General features: G+C 37.3%; 1 protein-coding gene across 3 annotated transcripts; it reads left to right on the forward strand.

The window, feature by feature from the left end:
• Window positions 1-6,436: 6,436 nt before the first annotated feature.
• Window positions 6,437-8,388, forward strand: ODA-Dnal1 (Outer dynein arm dynein axonemal light chain 1). Of its 3 annotated transcripts, XM_073991402.1 has the most exons (5): window positions 6,437-6,589; window positions 6,669-6,715; window positions 7,550-7,709; window positions 7,778-7,889; window positions 7,951-8,388. In XM_073991402.1, exons 3-5 carry the CDS (start codon window positions 7,558-7,560, stop codon window positions 8,251-8,253), a joined length of 567 nt encoding a protein of 188 aa, XP_073847503.1. In that variant the 5' UTR covers window positions 6,437-6,589; window positions 6,669-6,715; window positions 7,550-7,557; the 3' UTR covers window positions 8,254-8,388. The 3 variants fall into 3 exon arrangements, with proteins under 3 accessions (XP_073847503.1, XP_073847501.1, XP_073847502.1); XM_073991400.1 differs by lacking the exon at window positions 6,669-6,715; XM_073991401.1 differs by lacking the exons at window positions 6,437-6,589; window positions 6,669-6,715 and adding an exon at window positions 7,388-7,489.
• Window positions 8,389-20,947: the final 12,559 nt, after the last annotated feature.

Here is a 20,947-nt window from a genome sequence, read left to right on the forward strand (position 1 = left end):
AATTTGATGCGGTTTTAAAATATGAAACACCCATATGACACCCCTCAGTAATGTTGGCGACATTTCCTGAGTATTTCAGCCATGTTAAACTTCTCTACAAGTGATGTCTTAAGACACGCCGTTCGGACTCGGCGATAAACATTGAACTAATATGAATCGGGGTGCACTCATTGATATGAGAGAAAACTCTCTTGTTTGTGGAACAATTATATATATGACACGTTAAAACTCTGTACTGGGTATATGTGCCATTCGGTCCTCGGAGCAGACCAGAGGGGTATAGTGATAGCAGATTAGCACGGTCAAGGAAACGCCCTTACCATAACTAGCGGAGAGTGTCGCAGTTTGCCAGACATAACCATTGTGTCACCTGGTCTGACAAATGACATCACCTGGCAACCCGTGGTATCTCTGGGGTCAGACCATCTCCCCATAATTTTCTCCATCAGCAGATCGCCCGATTTCATCACCTCTCAATGCCACAATTTCATCATTCAAGGGGGGAAAGGAAATTGGTCTAGTTTCAGAGATCACTAATCTCCACTTCAAAGATCAGACCTACCCTTCTGATGTTGGGATAGCAGAAAGGACTTTACGATACATTATCACCGCGGCAGAGACTAAACTTTCCAGCAGAGGCGAAGGGATTAGCAAATGACCGTGATTAAATTCGTCGTGGCAACCCCAGTGACCCCAGAGTCGTGGAGCTAACATTGGTCGGCGAACATCAGTTTCATTATTGGAGCCGGAATAAGTGAGTTGTGGTGAACGGTTAAGTCACTCTCGAAGTTTCGAAGAAAGAAGGAAAATAGGACCTTAGTCAGGTTTGGCGACGTCACGCTGACTGATCTGAAGAGGTGCGCAACTATTTTAATCGACAGTTTGTCGAGCACCCCCGGGGCTGATGGGGCGAAGATAAGAGTACTACGTCGCATTAGATATCGTCCTGCCGAGGATGAACCACCACAATGTAGAATGGATGATGTTGCGAATGTCATCAAGAACGCTAAATCAGCCCTAATGAAATCTCCATGGTAATGCTGAAACAGATGGATGAATCGAGGATCTCACTAAAGTTTTCAATTTGTCGCTAGCCACCCACATCGTTATCAAAATCCAGAAAATGGGGAGGGTGGTCCCGCTTCTGAAGCCAGGCACGGATGCCATCAAGGGTGACTCGTAAAGATCAATTTCGCTCTTGTCGTCCGTAACATAGACTCTAGAGGCTTTAATGCTCCCCAGCGTCAGAAATAGCTATCCAGTTGCCGATCATCAGCATGGGTTCCGCAAGCAGCACAGCACGACAGCAGCGCTGCACGCCATCTCCACACATATTAGTCGATGACTCAACTAGAGCAAGCCGTGTGATAGAACAGTGATGGTGGCGTTTGACTTATCAAAAGCTTTTGTTACTGTCAAGCACTCCACACTGTTTGAGGACATAATTGGATAATCAATTATATGTGTGGACGCTAGTCGTACGTGGAATTCAGGAGAAGAAGCCCAAGCTCCGTAGAGAGAAACAGGGGTTCCCCATGGTGGGGTGATATCTCCGGAACTCTTTAACCTCTACCTTTCTTGTATTCCACCGCCTCCAGACGGCACTGAGCCTTTCAAAAATCTCTGATGTGAATAGCTGAACAGCTATTTGGTTGATCTTACCCCGTGAGGATATGGGAATCTCCGGCACAAATGTTCACTATATTGACGCAGGGATGAGCACTGAGTTAAATATCTAATGCCGATGGTAGCAGACTTCCGATCACCAAGTACCCCAAGATCCGATGGGTCATATTCGACAGCATGTTCATGTCGTCCGCGCATGTCACAGCTATCTGCGACAAACTGAGATTTAGGAGCAAGATCCTCAAGTCCCTAGCAGGCAGCATTTGGGATGCAGATAAAGTAACCTTGTTGACAACATATAACGCTATGCGGCACCAGTATAATCCGGGAATATAAGTGCAACGCAATGGAAAAATATTCCAACCTGCTAGAATGCCGCCCTGAGAACAGCAACAGGATGCCTCCTCATGTCTTGAGTGGACGTGAGGAAACAGATATTCTTTGAGTACAGCAACAAAACGGCATGCTACAGTGAGAGCCATCCTAATCCATATGGGGGATAGAAACCCCCAACCAGGTATATCAGGATGGATCTTCATGATCTAGAAAGAGCTGCCTATTAACACGAATGCAGTCGCAGATGCCATAAACAACTATTGTATGAATGCGGTTCTCGGAGAACATCCACCATCCATGGCAGCTGAGGAGTGTCAGCCGCCACGACAAACCAGAGTAGTTTTTGTTCAACTACGCTCGGGATGGGAGACCTATAGGGTAAACACACAGTACAAAACATCTGCCCTGCATACTAAGCAGCCGCATTCCTATAACTGGAGATACCCCCAGAGCCAGATTAAGCAGAAAAACGAACATACAACAAGTAAAAAAGTATCAGTCGGCTTTGCCGACAGACATATACCCTCAGCCTATGTGAATTGAAACTTTCATCTACGGACAGATCGAATGTATTAAGGGTATTTTCAGAATTTTGGGGCCATTTTTCGACATTTGACCATGCCGACAAAAATGTGGATTAGGATTAAAGTTCAAAGTGGAGGTACTTAAAGGAATGGACCGTCATAGTCCATTATGGAAGTGGATTTTATATCTTTTCGATAGATATCGCGCCCACTAGTAATTTCAGTGGGTCATCGTATAACTTTCGGACCAGTATGCCAGGAAGCATGGAATTGTCCACGGAAAACATAATATCGCTGTAAACAGGACCATAACGAACAGCTTCAGTCTACATTTCAGTCAACAGACCCTAAAGGAGTGGACCTTTGGACAAAATATTACGAAGGCCAAATTTTGGACCGAATCGGCAGATCCGTTCGAGCGTCGTAATGCGCTTCAACAATTACACATGTTGTGATAGGGTTTTTTTTTGCAACTCTCAGGCTATTTTCTCAGAGAATAAGGACTTAGGTTAGGTTAGTCCAAGTTTGCAACTCTAAGAAGTTGAAAAGAAAGATTGTGGCGTCTAGCCCCCCGGCGGGGAGACAGTGAATATAAGTTGTTACAACAAAAATCAAAGCGATTCGAGAGCAGGTGTTAAACTGAACTTTTCCGAAATTTTGTGTGGGAGGTACCCGAAGGAGTGGATCGATTGGGTCTATATTGGAACCTCATCTAAGTCTGGTAGAAAGTGGACAAAAAAACAAAAAATCGCCGGAGGGATTGCATGAGTTGAGCAGATTAAAGTGGAATACATACAAACATCAAAGAGTGCCAGCCAATTAATATTGGCTCAATAATGTAGGACATAGTTCTTATCGCCGAGCCGGAACGGCGTGTCTTACGACACCACTTTTTAGTGAAGTTGAAATACTGAGAAAATGTAAGACGGCAGTACACTGAAGGGATTTGTCATCGCCGAAAATTTTGATGTTCTGGTCAGGGATTGATCCGCAGAAAATCTGAGTGCAAGGCGGGCGTGCATACCACTGCACCAAGGTGCTTCCCAATACCTATGCAATAGTTACCAAAAAAGCAGGCAGTCTTTATGGTGGTAAGTGGACGATAAAAGTGGAATAATGACATTTATTATCTATGTCACTGATTGTGTGTATGTTTGAGGTACCACGAACAAAATAACCATATTCTCACAATGCAGAGTGATAGAAGACCAAAAAAGAATTTTTTTGAGAAAAAACAAGTAAGAAAGGCTTTGAGTTCGACCGGTCCGAACTTGTTATACCCTCCACCACGTGTGGTATTTAAGTAAAATGGAACAATTAGTTTCGTTTTATTTATGAAGATGACTTAATACCAAATTTCAGCAATTTCGGCAAACTTTAAAAATACCGAAATTCGGGACGTACCGTTCTATGTTGTCGATATCAAAACACCGATCTATACCGACAAATTTCTGGCGTAAAGTTTTTAGACGCAAAGAAGACTAAATACCAAATTTCCGATATTTCAATAATATAATGTGGTTAAAACCTAAAAAATACCGTAAATCAAGAGGTACGCTTCTATGCCGGATATAGGAAGACGTGGACCTATACTGATAATTCTTTTCTGCAACATTTTATAACCCCATTAAAAGACTAACAGCCTGTTTCTATATGTCGAAAGAAGAAAGTGTGCTAATGAAACACGTCCAAACTCTTGTGTGTTTTTCAAATTTGTTTTTTGTTTTGACGCAAAAGCAAAGGTAAAAATTATTTCGAAAGCTAAAGTTTGGGCGTGTTTCATTCGCACACATTCTTTCGACATACAGAAACAGGCTGTAAATAACCAATTTCAGTCATTTCGGTGGGATATTGACGTCACATCTTTCACAATTATGAAAATCGGCAGGTACCGTTTTATGGGGGCTATATCGAAACGTGGACCTAAACCAACGAAATTAAGTCGGAAAGGGTTCTACTTCCAACGTAGACTAAATCTCAGCCATTTCGGTGGGTTGTTGTGGCCACAACCTTCAAAATACCGAAAATCGGGAGGTGCCGTTCTATGTGTGCTATATGAAGGCGTGGGCCTACACCGACAAATTTCATATGGAAAGTTTTATACCTCACATGAGGACTAAATACCAAATGTCAGCAATTTTGGAGGAATGTTGAGGCCACAAGCTTCAAGATACTGGAAATCGGGAGGTACCGTTCTTTGCGGGCTATATGAGGGCGTGGACCCATACCAACAAAATTCTGGGGAAAAATTGTATACCCCCGACCAAAGCCATTTCGATGTGATAATGAAGCTAAGACCTTCAAAAGTACCGAAGATCGGGTGGTACCGTTCTATGGGTGCTGTATTAAGGCGTGGACCTGTGCCAACAAATTTCTTGGGGAAAGTTTTATAGCCGCAACAAAGACTAAGTACCAAATTTCAGCCATTTCGAAGGAATATTGAAGCCACAACCTTCACCTAAAATCGGGAGGTACCGTTCTTTGCGGGCTATATGAGGGCGTGGACCCATACCAACAAAATTCTGGGGAAAAATTGTATACCCCCGACCAAATTTTAGCCATTTCGGTGTGATAATGAAGCTAAAACCTTCAAAATACCGAAAATCGGGAGGTACCGTTCTACATGGGATATATGAAGGCGTGGACCGATACCGACACAATTCTGGGGGAAAGTTTTATACTCCCAACGAAGACTAAGTACCAAATTTCAGCCATTTCAAAATACCGAAAATTGGTTGGTACCGTTCTATGTGGGGCTATATCAAAACGTCGACCGATATAGCCCATTTGCAATACCAAATATCCTAGGAGTAATAGAAACTTCTATACCAAATTACAAGGCTCTATCCTAAAAATTACAAGCTGTATCTTGATTTCAACAGACGGACGGACGGACAGACGTACATGGTCACATTGACATAGAATTTTACCCTGATCAAGAATATATATATTTTATAGGGTCTCCGATGAATATTTCGATGTGTTACAAACGGAATGACAAATTTAATTATACCTCCATATTATAGTGGATGGTATAAACATTTTTTATTTCATAGCATTTTTTAATTTTTTTCAATGTGGTTTGTGCGTGACCTTTTTTAATTATTAAATGGAATGAACGTTATTTTTGGCATTAATAGGCAAAAGTTCATTCGTTTTCGCTACAAGAAATCATTTTTGAGAAAAACGTCAAAAATTCATAACCCTAATGGACATGGCTAAATCGACTCCAAATTGTCTGAAACGAGTTTCGTCCAAACATACTTATGGTCTAAAACCATTATTTCGATGAGAAACATTTTTTGGTCGTAACAAAGTGTTTATACCCTCATTAGCCTAAAGCCTGAGGGTGTAAAAGAGAACATCTATCACTACTGTCAATCTACTGATTTAAAAAAGTAGTGAAAGAAGATGAAGTAGTACATCCTAATCTGAACCTCCACGCTTAAGAATTGTAAATATACAGGGCAATCATGATTAAAAATTCCGTGCGGAATTTGTTCTCTTTCCCCATTTTCAATTTTTTTATTTCCATATTTATGCCCAAAATGAGAAGTTTTTGTCGATTCGGTGAGAATATTCCATAATTAAGCGATTCTAGTTGTTTTCAAAGGTTCAAAATATTGATTTTAAAATAATTTCAGTTTTTAAAATCATTTTCCGTGCGGAAAATTCCGAGGGGAATATTCAAGATAGTCCCGATAAAGTATTTATATCTTATAATTAATTGATGGTTTTTAGAATATTTATTTTTAATCATTGGATATTTCAAGCATCTTAATCGTTCCCATGGTGCAAGAAAGAAGGTGACACAATAATACCAACTGATGTCTTCATTTGCTGTCAAAACATATGCATTTGTAATCAAAAATAAATAACAAATATTTCTCTTCTATAAAGAATATCATTATTTAAGTTTCGGGAAGAATATTTTACCGTTTTCTGCTACATTTTGTGGATATTTCGCGCAAAAAAAAAAAAAATTGACAGCAAATGAAGCCTACGGCATGAATTCGCTTTTTGAATTACCTTCTTAAATTCGCCTTGATCGTTCCCAAAGAAACATATGTATGTGTGTGTTTCAAACAAAACGACATATGTATGTAAGTAGACTTGTGTAAATTTTGATTTATTAATCGCACCTAGTTGTACTTCTTGAGAGATTTTCATATCATCTTTCAGTTAAAAAAAAAAAAATCCGTTACTGATATATTTTTTGGCAAAACTACGTAAGTGGACCTTTTTATAAAATAATTTTCATAAGACAGTACAACAAAATTGAACTTTTTTAAAATTACAAGAAACCCCGCACAGATTATGAAAGTGGGCCGAAAAAACGAAGACACGTGTATCGGCGTTTGAAAGTTTACGTCGGGAAGTAACTTAAATAGGGGTGTCAAGTTTCGCCCATTTATAGAGGTTTTAAAAAATATTCGACATCAGATTCTTGCATTTTAGGTATATAGTGTCTTTGGCAATATTACTGACAACAATGAAAAGTATCTTTTTTATGAAAAAATAACCCTCATGCGAGTCACTAAAGGGGTCTTTTTGGTACATTTTTTCAAAAACGTTTAAAAACTCCTTTAAAATGTGTTCGTATCAGATCAAAATATTCTACAAAATTATTTGTCATAAAATTTTACTATAGATCCCCGAATACACCAAAACTCTAAATCGCACCTAAACGCCAGGAATCCGCCAAAACTAAAATCACGTTTTAGGTTAATGTTGTACTTTATCTGAGTTTATTAAGTTTTCTTCATCTTCTGTCAAAATATATTTTTAATCAAAAATAAGTAACAAATATTTCTCTTCTGTGTACAATATCTTTTTTAAGCTTCTATGGATATTTTGCGCAAAAAAATTTGAGAGCAAATGAAGACTACGACCTGATTTAGCTTTTTACACACTTGTTTATTTATAGACTAGATAGTGTTGCCATAGCTAATTATTATATATACTGTGACATAAATCCTAGGCAACCGAATCACACAAATGGGGTTTGTTTATAACATTTATTTAGCAGTAAAAACAAAACAGTTCCAATTAAATCTCCGTAGCATACAATATGTCAAAAGCAACGACAATAAAAGAAGCCATAAAGCGCTGGGAAGAACGTGAACAACAAAATGCCACACAGGCAACAGTTATTGAATTGCAATTCCAATGGCCACCAATTGAAAAAATGGATAACACGCTTGGAACATTGGTCAATTGTGAGTAAGTATCATACGCTCCTTCTTTTATTTAACTAATAGCTTCTAATACCTTTCATTTACTCCTTCTAGACGTCTCAGTCTTTCGACAAATATGATTGAGAAAATATTTGGTTTAAATGGTATGAAAAATCTTCGTGTCTTATCGCTGTCAAGAAATTATATAAAACAAATATCGGGTTTGGTAAGAATTTTTCCAGCAAGGATGTTTGCAAAGAACAATAAAGAAAAATTCCCCTTTTTAGGAAGCTGTTGCCGAAACTCTTGAAGAACTTTGGCTTAGCTATAACCTAATTGAGAAACTCAAAGGTCTATCGCCTCTAAAGAAATTGAAGGTTTTATATATTAGCAATAATCTCATTAAGGATTGGTCTGAATTTAATCGTCTACAAGAGTTAGAGACTCTGGAGGACTTGGTGGTTGTTGGCAATCCCATATCAGAGGGCATGGATGAGGCCACATGGAGGGCTGAGTGTATTAAACGTCTGCCCACAATCAAAAAATTAGATGGCGAACCTGTGCTTTTGAATGAAGAGCCGATATTATAAAAAATTAATTAATTCATATTGTTTTTTGTGGTTGTTTTATTTTTTAAATAAATTGTGAAATGAGCCGTTAACCGTCAATAGTTATGCTTCATTAATAATTGGAATGTTTGGTTAACAAGCGAAGTGGAAAAAAAATAAAAACATATGTATGAATATTGTGGTGGAGGGTATAAAATGGGAATATCGACAAAATAATGTAGATTTTTTGTATTTTTTTCTATCGATTGTACACATATTAAAAAAAGACCTAGCTATGTGATGTTGAAAATTTCACTGGTATATTATCTCCCTTGGGTTAACATTTACTCCTTGAACGTTTTGGAATTTTGTCTACAGTGTACATTTCCTCGGCAAAAATATTGAAGTTACATGAGCCGAATAACCCATTACAAGTACTGCAAACCAGGTTGAAAAGGTTTTAAAGAAATAATCCATTATTTGTCAGCCTACAGGTAAATAATGTGTTATTTATTTAAAACTTTTTCAAGGCAAACCCACTTATTATACCCATTACTAAGGTGTGTGTGTGAAAGTTGTGAGTTCGAAAAATAAGTTTTTATACCCTCAGAATTTATGCTAACGAGGGTATATACACTTTCATACGGGCAAAATGTGCCTCATCGAAATAATGGTTTTAGACCCCAAGTATGTTTGGACGAAATCCGTTTCAGACAATTTGGAGTTGATTTAGCCATGTCCCTCCGTCTGTCTGTCTGGCTGGCTGGAGCGCACGATAGCTCTCGACCGGTCCAAAATTTGGCTTTCGTAATATTTTGCCTAAACTTAGTTTAAGTCCGAAGATGGTTTATATCGGTCCACTCCTTCTGGTAACTTCCCCACAAAAGTTCGAAAATGTTCGCAAAATTTGTGCGCACGATTACTCTTGATGGGAGTGACCATTTGGTCTATACTTTACATATTTTAAAATTTCTACCAGACTTAGAATAGCTTCCAATATTGACTACGAGTATATCGGTTCACTCCTTCGAGTACCTCCCACACAAAATTTCGGAAAAGTTGAGTTAAGGACCTGCTTTCGAATCGCTTTGATTTTTGTTATAACAACTTATATTCACTGCTCTCCATACGACGGTAAAAGTCTCATCAGGGGCAAGTCCATACTTCCTGAGAAAATAGCTTGTAAGGTGCAAAAAACCCTATGACACCGTGGTTAGAGCGTTAGATAACTCTCGAACGGATCAGGCGATTCGGAAAAAATTTTGCCTTCGTAAAATTTTGTCCAAACTTAAAGTTGGTCTTCGTCATATTTTGTCCAAATTTAGTTTCAGTTCGAAGATGGCCAATACGATCAACAACTACCGGTACCAATTTTTTGGAAGACGGATTCGGATATTCAAATTTTGGAACCGGTTATTAAGATATGAACACCGAAATTGCAACCGGGTTTATTAATGGACCTATTTGTGAAAATGGGAAAAATCGAAAATTTTTTCATTAGCTCATTTTAAAATACAGGTAGAATAAAATATGATGCAACAAATTTCGAGTCGATCTAACAAACTTAGCTGAGATATGAGCGTTAGAAAGAGAAAATTCATTGTGATTTGTATGTACGAGTAACATCGAAGTTTTAAACGCGGTTTTCTCATTTTTGAATGCGGTGCCCACTGTAGCTCGAAAACGGAGGATCCGATCTTCATATGTTTTTGTGGGATTATTATACATCTAAAAAGCTTGTACTTAAGCGAAAGACTTTTTTAAATAAAAACAATTTTGACGGATTAATGCGAAAAAACTATTATTTTTTAGTTTGAATCGAAATTTTGACTTGGACAAGTCACAAATTTATTAAAATGGATATTTTTTAATTCCGTTTCGCTTAAGTTCAAGATTATTAGGTTCTTAATGATTCCACAAAAACATAGCTTTAGTATAAAAAGTGTTTCGTAGGCGGCAAAAAAAAAACGAAAGTTTTCAAGTTGTGAACTATCAGATGAAGGCAAAATCTTCGAAAAATGGTTAGATTTCTTGTAAAAAATTCATGAAAAATGTAATTTTTAAAATCATGTCCAGTTACACGGCAGGTATAATACAGCGCATCACCTTTCGATGTTGTTGTGTCGCCTTTTTCGTTCCATCACATTTCGTGTATTTTTCTTGAAATTAACCCAATACGTCCTTAGCTAATCTAGATAAAAATGTTCGTTAAAGCTTCACAATTTAATTTGAAGTAAAATACAACAACATATCAACAGGCAAAAGAAAACATCTCATATTATTTAAATACTGCACTTAAGAATGTCCTTAACTGATGAATTTATTTCCATGAGTTTGGAAATGTGTGTGTGTAAGGCAGTGAGTGTTTGTGTGTCTTTCTTCACATTACAACTATGAGTAGTTTAACCTCCATTGACGATGATTTAACGACGTACATATGTATGCTTGTACGTACACAGAAGGGATATGTATGTATGTATGAATAGTTTAGTATTTATGTACAAACATGTCCCTATTTGAATATTCTATTCTTTATGCTTCTCTATAAAGTGTATCAGAATGAAGTGGGCACAAACCCATAATGTACACCCATCCACATCTACTATGGAAAGGGTATTTAAGACAGGAACAAACAACAACAAAACAGAAAATAAATGCCAACAGCAGCAACTTGTCAACAGTTTTTCATATTTGCAATAGTTGGCTAATACACTCAAAGAAGTATGGTCAGCATTATTGAATTTCGCAAGAAGCATTTAAAACATTATGTCAGAGGCAGCCGCAGAAAGGGTTGGTGGAAAATTAGACAAAAAGCCAACTAAAGGGCGAGGGGGGAGGACCCCGAAAGAGTATTTTTTTAGACATTTGTTGTATATTTTACTCTCAAAACATTAAATGTTGTCGGTTGGGTCGAAATTTATTTCTTACTACGTCCCTGGCGAGGATTATATGATTTCTATCGGATACAATCTCTGATCGATTTCGTCTTCAATATTTTTTTTGAGTGTATGTTGCCTTTGGTAATCACTTTGAAACAGAGCCAGTAAAATAGCGTTAAGTTCCGGGTCGAACTTTTTATACCCTCCACCATAAAATATTCTAAACTAGCAAATGCCCGCTACTTCGTATGCGGAAAGGGAATAAAATATATATGAACGATATTTAATATGGAAGAGGTGAACACTGGCGATTCTGTTGTACTAAAACCTATTTTTAATATCAACATTTAATCGATTTAATTCCTTTTAATACTGTACACTGTAGTAAGAATTTCCCAAAAAAAAAAAAAAAAAAAAAAATATCTGCCGTATCGCACCCCTACCATATTTTTTATTTCGAATTACCACAACTACGACCTCATATCACAGACATACACCAACAGCGACTCATATTGCTAATTTCCGACTTGACTTCTGGTTTAACCCCTTCACTAACACAGCATTCCCTCCCAGTACGAATTTCCAATCACTAAACTGTATCTCGCCCCCTCAAGGTTCACCAAGAACCAGAAAATTCTACGAATGCCGAAAATTCTACGAACCTAATTTTCGGCATTCAAAATGGCCACAAAAATTCGTATATCACCATATAACGGTACCCCTCGACTTAGTGTATTTTAAAAATAGAACAAATCTATATTGCCAAATTTTCTTTAAATTTGTACCTTGAATACTCAGAGGATACAAAAGTTTAATTTAAAAAATGTCTACTTCAATCCACTTTAATTAGAAGAGATATTTTGAAGAGTTAGAGTATTTTGAAGATTTTATGCACATTTTCCGACCGAAATTCGGAATTTGTAGCATGAAAGGTTAGAAAAGAACTATTTTACGGGTATGTTAACCGTATATAACGGTAAAGTTTTTTGATGCATTTCAATTTAGGCCTTTTTATTATCAGAGGGTAAAAACCTCCTAGTTAACAAAATTGTCGCATTGGACCACGTTTTCAAATTAACATAAAAAAACAAAAAAAAAAAATTTGAAAAGATACTTCACACATAATTCCAGTACATTATTTAGAAACGCCTTCGCGTTAACATAAAATCAATAGAACAATATTCAGTACAATTTTTCAAACTCCGAACTTAATCTCAAATATCACAATGATCTTCTTAACAAATATTAACAAATATATTGTTCCTACACCCAACGCCAAATTTAGTACCAATTAGTACTTTTCGTTCCCATATAGTATGTATTTCTCACTTTAACCGTTTACACAATACCAAAATTTTTTTGGTACCAACATGTTACCAAACTTTTCGTACACATATGTAGGTAAACGTTTTAAAAATTACTTCCTAATATTCAACATAAATACCAACCGCAATTCACTTTTCCAGCTTTATCTGTTCCTCTTAAACCAATTATAATACTATTTAGTACTTTTTGTATAAGTAGAAAGGAGGTTTTGAAAATGCTTACTTACCTCCTTTCTACATCCTCTCCAAACACCAATTACTAATCTAATACCGAATTTCAAAATTCCATTTCTACCCCTTTACAAAATCACAAATTGAACAAAATTCTGCACCATATAGCAAATACCAAAATGTACCAAATTTTGTACCATTTAACACTTTTCGTACACGACTTTCCAATAACTACTTTCATATATCTGCTCTATCAGTTCACCTAACACCAACTTATAGCCAATGTAGTTCCATTTAGCACTTTTCCATAAGTACGCATTTCCAAAACTAACTCAATCCTACACTCCAACAGTAATCTGTTCACGCAAATACAAATTGTATCGAATTTAGTACCATTTTGTACTGCTTCGTGCACATTATTAAGATTTTCCAAAGCTACCTCCATATCTCAATTCTAGATTCCAACAGTAATCTTAATTCCAAATTTCAGGATTCCAGCTCTATCCGTTCACCCAAATCCAAAGTGTACTAAATTTAGTATGTTTCGTGTTCTTATAGTTAGAATTTCCAAAAACGTTTCTTTGTTACTTTCCATTTGTGACCCTCATTCCAAATTTCAGGATTCCAACTCAATCCGTTCACCCAATTTCAAATTGTACTAAATTTAGTACCTTTCGTACTTTTCGTACCCTTATAGTTCGAATTTCCAAAAACCTTTCATTGTTACTTTTCATCAGTAAACCTCATTTCAAATTTCGGGAATCCAGCTCTATCTGTTCAACCAAATCCAAATTGTACTAAATTTAGTACCATTTATTTTTTTCGTGCGCTTATAGTTCGAATTTCGAAAACTTTTCTTTGTTACTTTCCATTAATGACTTTCATTCCAAATTTCAGGATTCCAACTCAATCCGTTCACCCAAATTCAAATTGTACTAAATTTAGTACCATTTGGTACTTTTCGTACCCTTATAGTTCGAATTTCAAAAACCATTTATTGTTACTCTTCATCAGTGGACCTCATTCAAAATTTCAGGATTCCAGCTCTATCCGTTCACCTAAATCCAAATTGTACTAAATTTAGTACCATTTTGTACTTTTCGTGCACTTATAGTTCGAATTTCCAAAAACCTTTCATTGTTACTTTTCATCAGTAACCCTCATTCCAAATTTCGGGATTCCAGCTCTATCTGTTCACACAAATCCAATTTGTACTAAATTTAGTACCATTTATTATTTTTCGTGCACTTATAGTTCGAATTTTAAAAACCTTTTCTTTGTTACTTTCCATTAGTGACCCTCATTCCAAATTTCAGGATCCCTATCCGTTCACCCAAATCCAAGTTGTACTTAATTTAGTACCATTTAGTACTTTTAGTACACATTAGTACGAGTTCCATACCAAATTCCAAGATTCTAGCTATATGCGTTCAAAATATACAATTGGTACTAAATTTTGTAAATTTTAGTACTTTTCGTACACTTATAGTTCGAATTTCCAAAAACCCTTTGGTACATCTTTCTAACTCTCCATCAGTGACCCTCATTCCAAATTTCAGAATTCTAGGTCTTACCGTTTGCCTAATACAAAGGGTACCATATTTAGTACCTTTTAGTACTTTTCGTGCCCTTCTAGGTAGAATTTCCAAAAACCCAGCCTTATCTCACCCCTACACAACAACAGCAACCTACACACAAAATGTCAACTTTCTAGCTTCAGCGGTTTCGTCTGGGCGCTGATGAATCAGTCAGTCAGTCAGTGAATACCTCACCTCACTGCTCTTTTATATATATAGAAGAAAGAAGAAGAAGATTAGATTAAAAGAGAATATTTGTTTTTTTTTTTTGGACAATTTTAGGCGGAGATATATTTATTTTACATACAAATGTCTTCAAACGGTCGACACCTTTACAAATAGTTCCGCAAAAAATGTAGCTAAAATCCTCAAAATACCGAAAATCGGTAGGTACCGTTATATGAGGGATATACCAAAACATGGGCCTTTGTTCACAGTTTTTGGTGGTGAAGTTTTGTTATTACTAGGAACCTCAACTGTCAAATTACAGGTAGTTCTGTTAAAATTTTTAGCTAAAATCCTCAAAATACCGAAAATCTGGAGGTACCGTTATATGGGGGCTAAACCAAAACATGGTCTTATATCACAGTTTTTGGTGGAGAGGTTTTGTGGCCACTAAAAACCTAAAATGTCAAATTACATGTAGTTCGGTCAAAAAATGTATATAAAATCCCCAAAATAAGGAGGTACCGTTATATGGGGTCTATACCAAAACATGGACCTATGTTGACGGTTTTAACTGGAGATATTGTGTGACCACCAAGAACCTCAAATGTCAAATTACCACTAAAACCTTAAATGTCAAATTACAGCTTTTTCGGTTAAAAATTGTAGCTAAAATTCGCCAAATGCACGAAAATCGGGAGGTTCCGTTATATGGGGGCTATACCAAAACATGGACCTATGTTGACGTTTTTTGATGGAGATGTTTTGTGACCACTGTGAACTTCAAATGTCAAATTACAGCTTAGTTGCTACAAAATTGTAGCTAAAATCCTCAAAATACCAAAAATCGGGAGTTACCTTTATATGGGGGCTATACCAAAACATGGACCTATGTTGACAATTTTTGGTTGAGTAGTTTTGTGGTCACTGGGAACCCCAAACGTGAAATAACAGGTAGTTCGGTCAAAAAATATAGCTAAAATCCCCAAAATACCGAAAATAGGGAGGTACCGAAAATCGGGAGGTTATGAAGATATTTTGGGACCACTAAGAACCTCATATCTTAAATTACAGCTAAGTTGGTAAAAAATTTTAGCTAAAATCCTCAAAATGTCGAAAATCAGGGGGTACCATTATATTAGCCCCCATATAACGGTACCTCCCGACCTATGTTCACAGTTGTTGGTGGAGAGGTTTTGTGGCCACTGGGAACCTAAAACATAAAAGAACAGCTAGTTTGGTAAAAAATGTAGCTAAGATCTTCAAAATACCGAAAATCGGAAGGTACCGTTATGTGGGGGCTATACCAAAACGTGGGCCGAAAAACAACAATCGGGTGCAAAAACATAACGCTCTAGCCCAATTAGAGTGATTACAACAGACGGACAGACGAACATGGCTATATCGACTTAGAATTTTATCCTGACCAAGAATATATATACTTTATAGGGGTCGTAAATGTATATTTCAATGCGTTACAAACGGAAAAACAAACTTAATATATCGTCCATACTATGGTGAAGGGTATAACAAGTGGGTGGTGGAGAAAACCGCATAGGAATTGGAGGAGAGTGAAATGTTTTCTGTTGAAGAAGATTTGGAGTACACACAATTCACCCTCAAAATTGTGGAATGAGGTTATAGTTTGTTGTTGGTGGCGACTTTCAAACGGGAAGAAAGAAGGAAGGAAGGATGTTTGAATGAATGAAGAAAATGTATGAAAAGACAAAGTTTATACAATTTCGTTTATTTTACATGTTGAACGACAAACAAGAGGACTTCTAGGGAGAAGGATTCTTTGATGCTGCTGCAGCATATTTATTCACATGAATTACTTGCAGAAGAAACAAGCTCAGAAACATCATCAACAACAACAACAACAGCCTCACTAAACACAAAAAAGTTGTAATTGAAAATTTACTAAATACTACTCAGATGTAGCAAATAAACATCCGACCGAATCTTACAAACGTTTGCAAAGAAAAACGAAAACTAAAGTTTTATTATTTTTGAAGCTAACAAAAAAGCATACCTTTTTTTAGTGGAATAAACTTTGCATTCATCTGCTACGCGCAAAACGTTCACAAGTATGTTTTTGTTGCTTCGTTGTTTTGTATTCTTTATTCGCCGAGTGGGTGACAAGCTAAATGTTAAGGAAACAATATTCCATTCATGATGTTTACCTAATGAATGTGAATTGGTCTTTGTGCCTCCATATCATCGTTTTCACATATTTTGAAGCATTTTTTTTATTTTTTTTTTGGACTTTGTAAAAGAATTTGTCATTATAAATTATTGCTTGGTATTGCTTGACAAATTTTTTTTTAAGTTCCTTTTTTAGCGATTTAGAAAACAGTGGTTAGATGAAATGTTACAAACTATAGATTTGTCCCATTAAAACATGATTGATGGACGCATACCTGCGAGAATCCACAGGATGTGGAATGGCCATCAGATATATTAAATAGTTGGGAATTAAATAAACATCCGCGCTCAATTCAGCTGAATGATTCCAAAATCCTCAAAATACAGAAAATCGGGAGGTATCGTTATATGGGGCCTATACCAAAACATGGACCTATATTGAACACTTTTCGTGGATAAGTGTTGTGATCAATAAAGGCCTGCGTACATAAGCTGCCTTGCCTGATTGTCTTGCTTGCTTCTGATAAAAGAATAAAAAAGAAAAGGGCAAACCAGTTCGAAATTTGCTCGGCCTCCTTTATTTTTTTATTTTTATTATGTCAAAAATGAAGTAGGAAAGCAAGGCAACCAGGCAAAGCAGCTTATGTACGCAGGCCTTAAGAGCTCAATGTCAAATTGCGGCAAGTTCGAAAATCGGGAGGTATGATTAGATGAGGCCTATACCAAAAAGTGGAACTATATTGCATTTTTTAAGTGAGAGCGTATTGTGACCACTGGGAGTCTTACAGCTAGTTCGGCTAAAAATTGTAGCTAAAATTCTCAAAATACGGAAAATCGGGAGGTACCGTTATATGGGGGCTACACCAAAACATGGACCTATGTTGACGATTTTCGGTGGAGAAGTTTTGCGACTGAAGGGAATCTCATATGTCACGTTACTGGCTGTTCAGTCAAAAAATGAAGATAAACCCCTAAAAATACGTAAAATCGGGAGGTACCGTTATATAAGGGCTATACCTCAAATGCACAGCTAGTTCGACTAAAAATTTAGCTAAGATCCTCAAAATACCGAAAATCGGGAGATACCGTTATATGGGGATATACCAAAACATGGAACTATGTTGACGATTTTTGGTGGAGAACTTGTGTAACCACTGAGAACCTCAAGTGTCAAATTATAGCTAGTTCGTTAAAAAATTGTAGTTAAAATCCTCAAAATACCAAAAATCGGGGAGTGCTGTTATATGGGGGCTATACCAAAACATGGACCAATGTTGACAATTTTTGGTGCAGAATTTTCGTGACCGCTGGGAACCTCAAATATAAAATTACAGACTAAAAATTGTAGCTAAGATCCTCAAAATACCAAAAATCGGGAGGAACCGTTATGTGGGGGCTATACCAAAACATGGACCGATGTAGCCCATCATCGAACTTGAAACAAAAGACGCATCTTCCCAAAATTTCAGCGTCCTATCTCCATGCAAAAGTGATTTCAACAGACGGACGGACATGCATATATCGACTCAGAATTTTACCCTGATCAAGAATATATACTTTATAGGAGTATAGTGCTGGCTGATGGCTGATCATATTGATATCTCTACATTTGCACGGTCAATGAGGACGCCAACAACAGAACTATCGGAGTGAGTCACAGTTTGTCAGACATAAGCACCTGGTCTAACAAATGATGTCATCTGGCAATCTGTCGTATCTCTCTCCATAATTGTCTCCATCAGCAGACCGCCCGATTTTATCACATCTGAACCCGCACTTTTATTAATCACGGGAAAGCTAATTGACAATGTTTCAGAAAGTTTTCGGGAAGCAGAATCAGTGCTGCACCCGCTCGCTATATACCTGCCGGTTGAATATCCGAAGTGAGACCAAACTTCCCAGTATAGGCGAGTTTCAATATTGGAGCCGAAATTTAGGTGGGGTATTGAGCTCACAACCTCAAAATATCGAATATCGGGAGGTACCGTTCTATGGGGGCTATATAAAGGCGTGGAACTATACCGACGAATTTAAAGCGGAAAGTTTTATACCCCCAACGAAGACTAAATACTAAATTACAGCCATTTGAGTGGAATATTGAGGCCACAACTTCCAAAATACCGGAAATCGGGAGGTACCGTCCTATGGGGGCTATACGAAGGCGTGTAAATATACTAGCTAATTTAAGGTGGATAGTTTTAAACTCATTTTGATGTGATATTGAGCCCACAACCAAAAATGCCGAAAACCGGGAGGTACCTTTCTATGGGGGCTATATCAAAACCCATACCGATATAGCCCATTTTCAATACTAAACATCCAAAGACTATACTTCTATAACAAAGTAAAAAGGTCTATATTTTAAATTGCGAGCTGTACCTTGATTGCAACAGACAGTCGGACAGACGGATATGGTTATATCGTAAAGCTGGCAAAATATCGATAGTCGGACTATCGTTTTGACTGCTGTCATAAAGCTTTTTTATATTGGATTCTAAATCAATTATTTTTCAAATAATTCACGACAAATAACAGGAAAATAATTTGTGCCACCGTGGTGCACAAATGGGTGGGTTTGATTCCCCGGCCAGTCAACATCAAAATTTCCAACGGTGGCAAAATACCCCTCAGTAATGTTGGCGACATTTCCTGAGTATTTCAGCCATGTAAAACTTCTCTACAAACTGGTGTCTTAAAACACGCCGTTCGGACTCGGCGATAAACAGTAGGTCCCATATCATTGAGCTAATATGAATCGGGGTGCACTTACGAGTGTTGATATGAGAGAAGTCTCCCTTGTCCCGTATGGGATGTTTGTGGAACAATTATATAATTATATAATGTTTTGGTGACCGATGCAAACTTTGTTTATACCCTCAGCAGTTTTGCTAAGGGGCAAAATGTGCCTCATCGAAATAATGGTTTTAGACCCCAAGTATGTTTAGACAAAATCCGTTTCAGACAATTTTGAGTTGATTTAGCCATGACCGTCTGTGTGTCTGACTGGCTGAAGCGCACGATAACTCTCTAACGGATCAACCGATTGGGTCCAAAATTTGGCCTTCGTAATATTGTGTCCAAACTTAGTTTAAGTTCGGTCCACTCCTTCCGGTACCTACCCCACAAAAGTTCGAAAATGTTCGGAAAATTTGGTCCATACTTTGCACGTCGTGAAATTTCCACCTGACTTAAATAAGGTTTCAATATCGATCACTACGGTCAACTTTCCACACAAAATTTCGGAAAAGTTTAGTTTAGGACCTGCTCTCGAATCGTTTTGATTTTTGTTGCAACAACTTGTATTCACTGCCCTACTTACGATGGTACAAGTTTTTTTCAGGGGCAAATCTATACCTCCTGAGAAAATAGCCTGAGTGTTGCAATAAAACCCCTATGACACCGTGTGTAGTGGTTGGAGCGCATTTAACTCTCGAACGATCGATCTGCCGATTCGGTCCAAAATTTGGCCGTCGTAATATTTTGTCTAAACTTAGTTTAAACCGAATATAAGCCATATCGATCCACTTCTTCAGGTACCACCCCCACAAAAGTTCAAAAATGTTCGGAAAAATTGTGCGCACGATAACTATTGAAGAGAGCAACCGATTTGGTCCATACCTTGAACATTGTGAAATTTCTACCATATATAGATGAGGTTTTAATATGGACCCTATCGACCCACTCCTTCGGATACCTCCCACACAAAATTTCGGATAAATTCAGTTTAAGACCTCCTCTCGAATCGCTTCTATTTTTGTTGTGACAACTTGTATTCACTGGCCTCCTTACGATGGTACAAGTTTTTTCAGGGGCAAGTCCATGTGTAGTGGCTGGAGCGCTCTATAGCAATCAAACTGATCAACCGAATTGGTCTAAACTATGGCGTTCGTATTATTTTGTCCAAACTTAGTTGAAATTCGAAGATGGACAATATCGGTCCACAACATCAGGAACCTTACCCCCACAAAAATATAACAAGTAAGAACGGCGTTAAGTTCGGCCGGGCCGAATTTGTTATACCCTCCACCACAAGTTGTATTGAAGTAAAAATACTTAATACTAAATTTCAGCAATTTCGGTAAAACAATGTGAGGCACCATTCTATGGGGGCTATTTCAAAACGTCGGTCTATACCGACAAATTTCTGACGAAAAGTTTTTAGGCTCAAAGAAGACTAAATACCAAAATTCCTATATTTCGGTAAGAGAATGTGGCTAAAACTAAAAAAATACCGAAAATCAAGAAGTAAGCTTCTATGGGGATATAGGAAGACGTGTACCTATAGTGATAATACTCTTCTGGAATATTTTATAACTCTTGGAAGACGAAATAACGAATTTCAGTCATTTTGGTTGGATATTGACGTCACAATCTTCAGTATTACGAAAATCCGGAGGTACCGTTCTATGGGGGCTATATCGAAACGTGGACCTATACCGACGAATTTTAGTCAGTAATGGGGCAATATGAAAGC

The sequence above is a fragment of the Musca autumnalis genome, unplaced genomic scaffold (assembly GCF_047663935.1).
Source record: "Musca autumnalis isolate F117 unplaced genomic scaffold, ASM4766393v1 scaffold_5, whole genome shotgun sequence".
Taxonomy (NCBI): Eukaryota; Metazoa; Arthropoda; class Insecta; order Diptera; family Muscidae; genus Musca; species Musca autumnalis.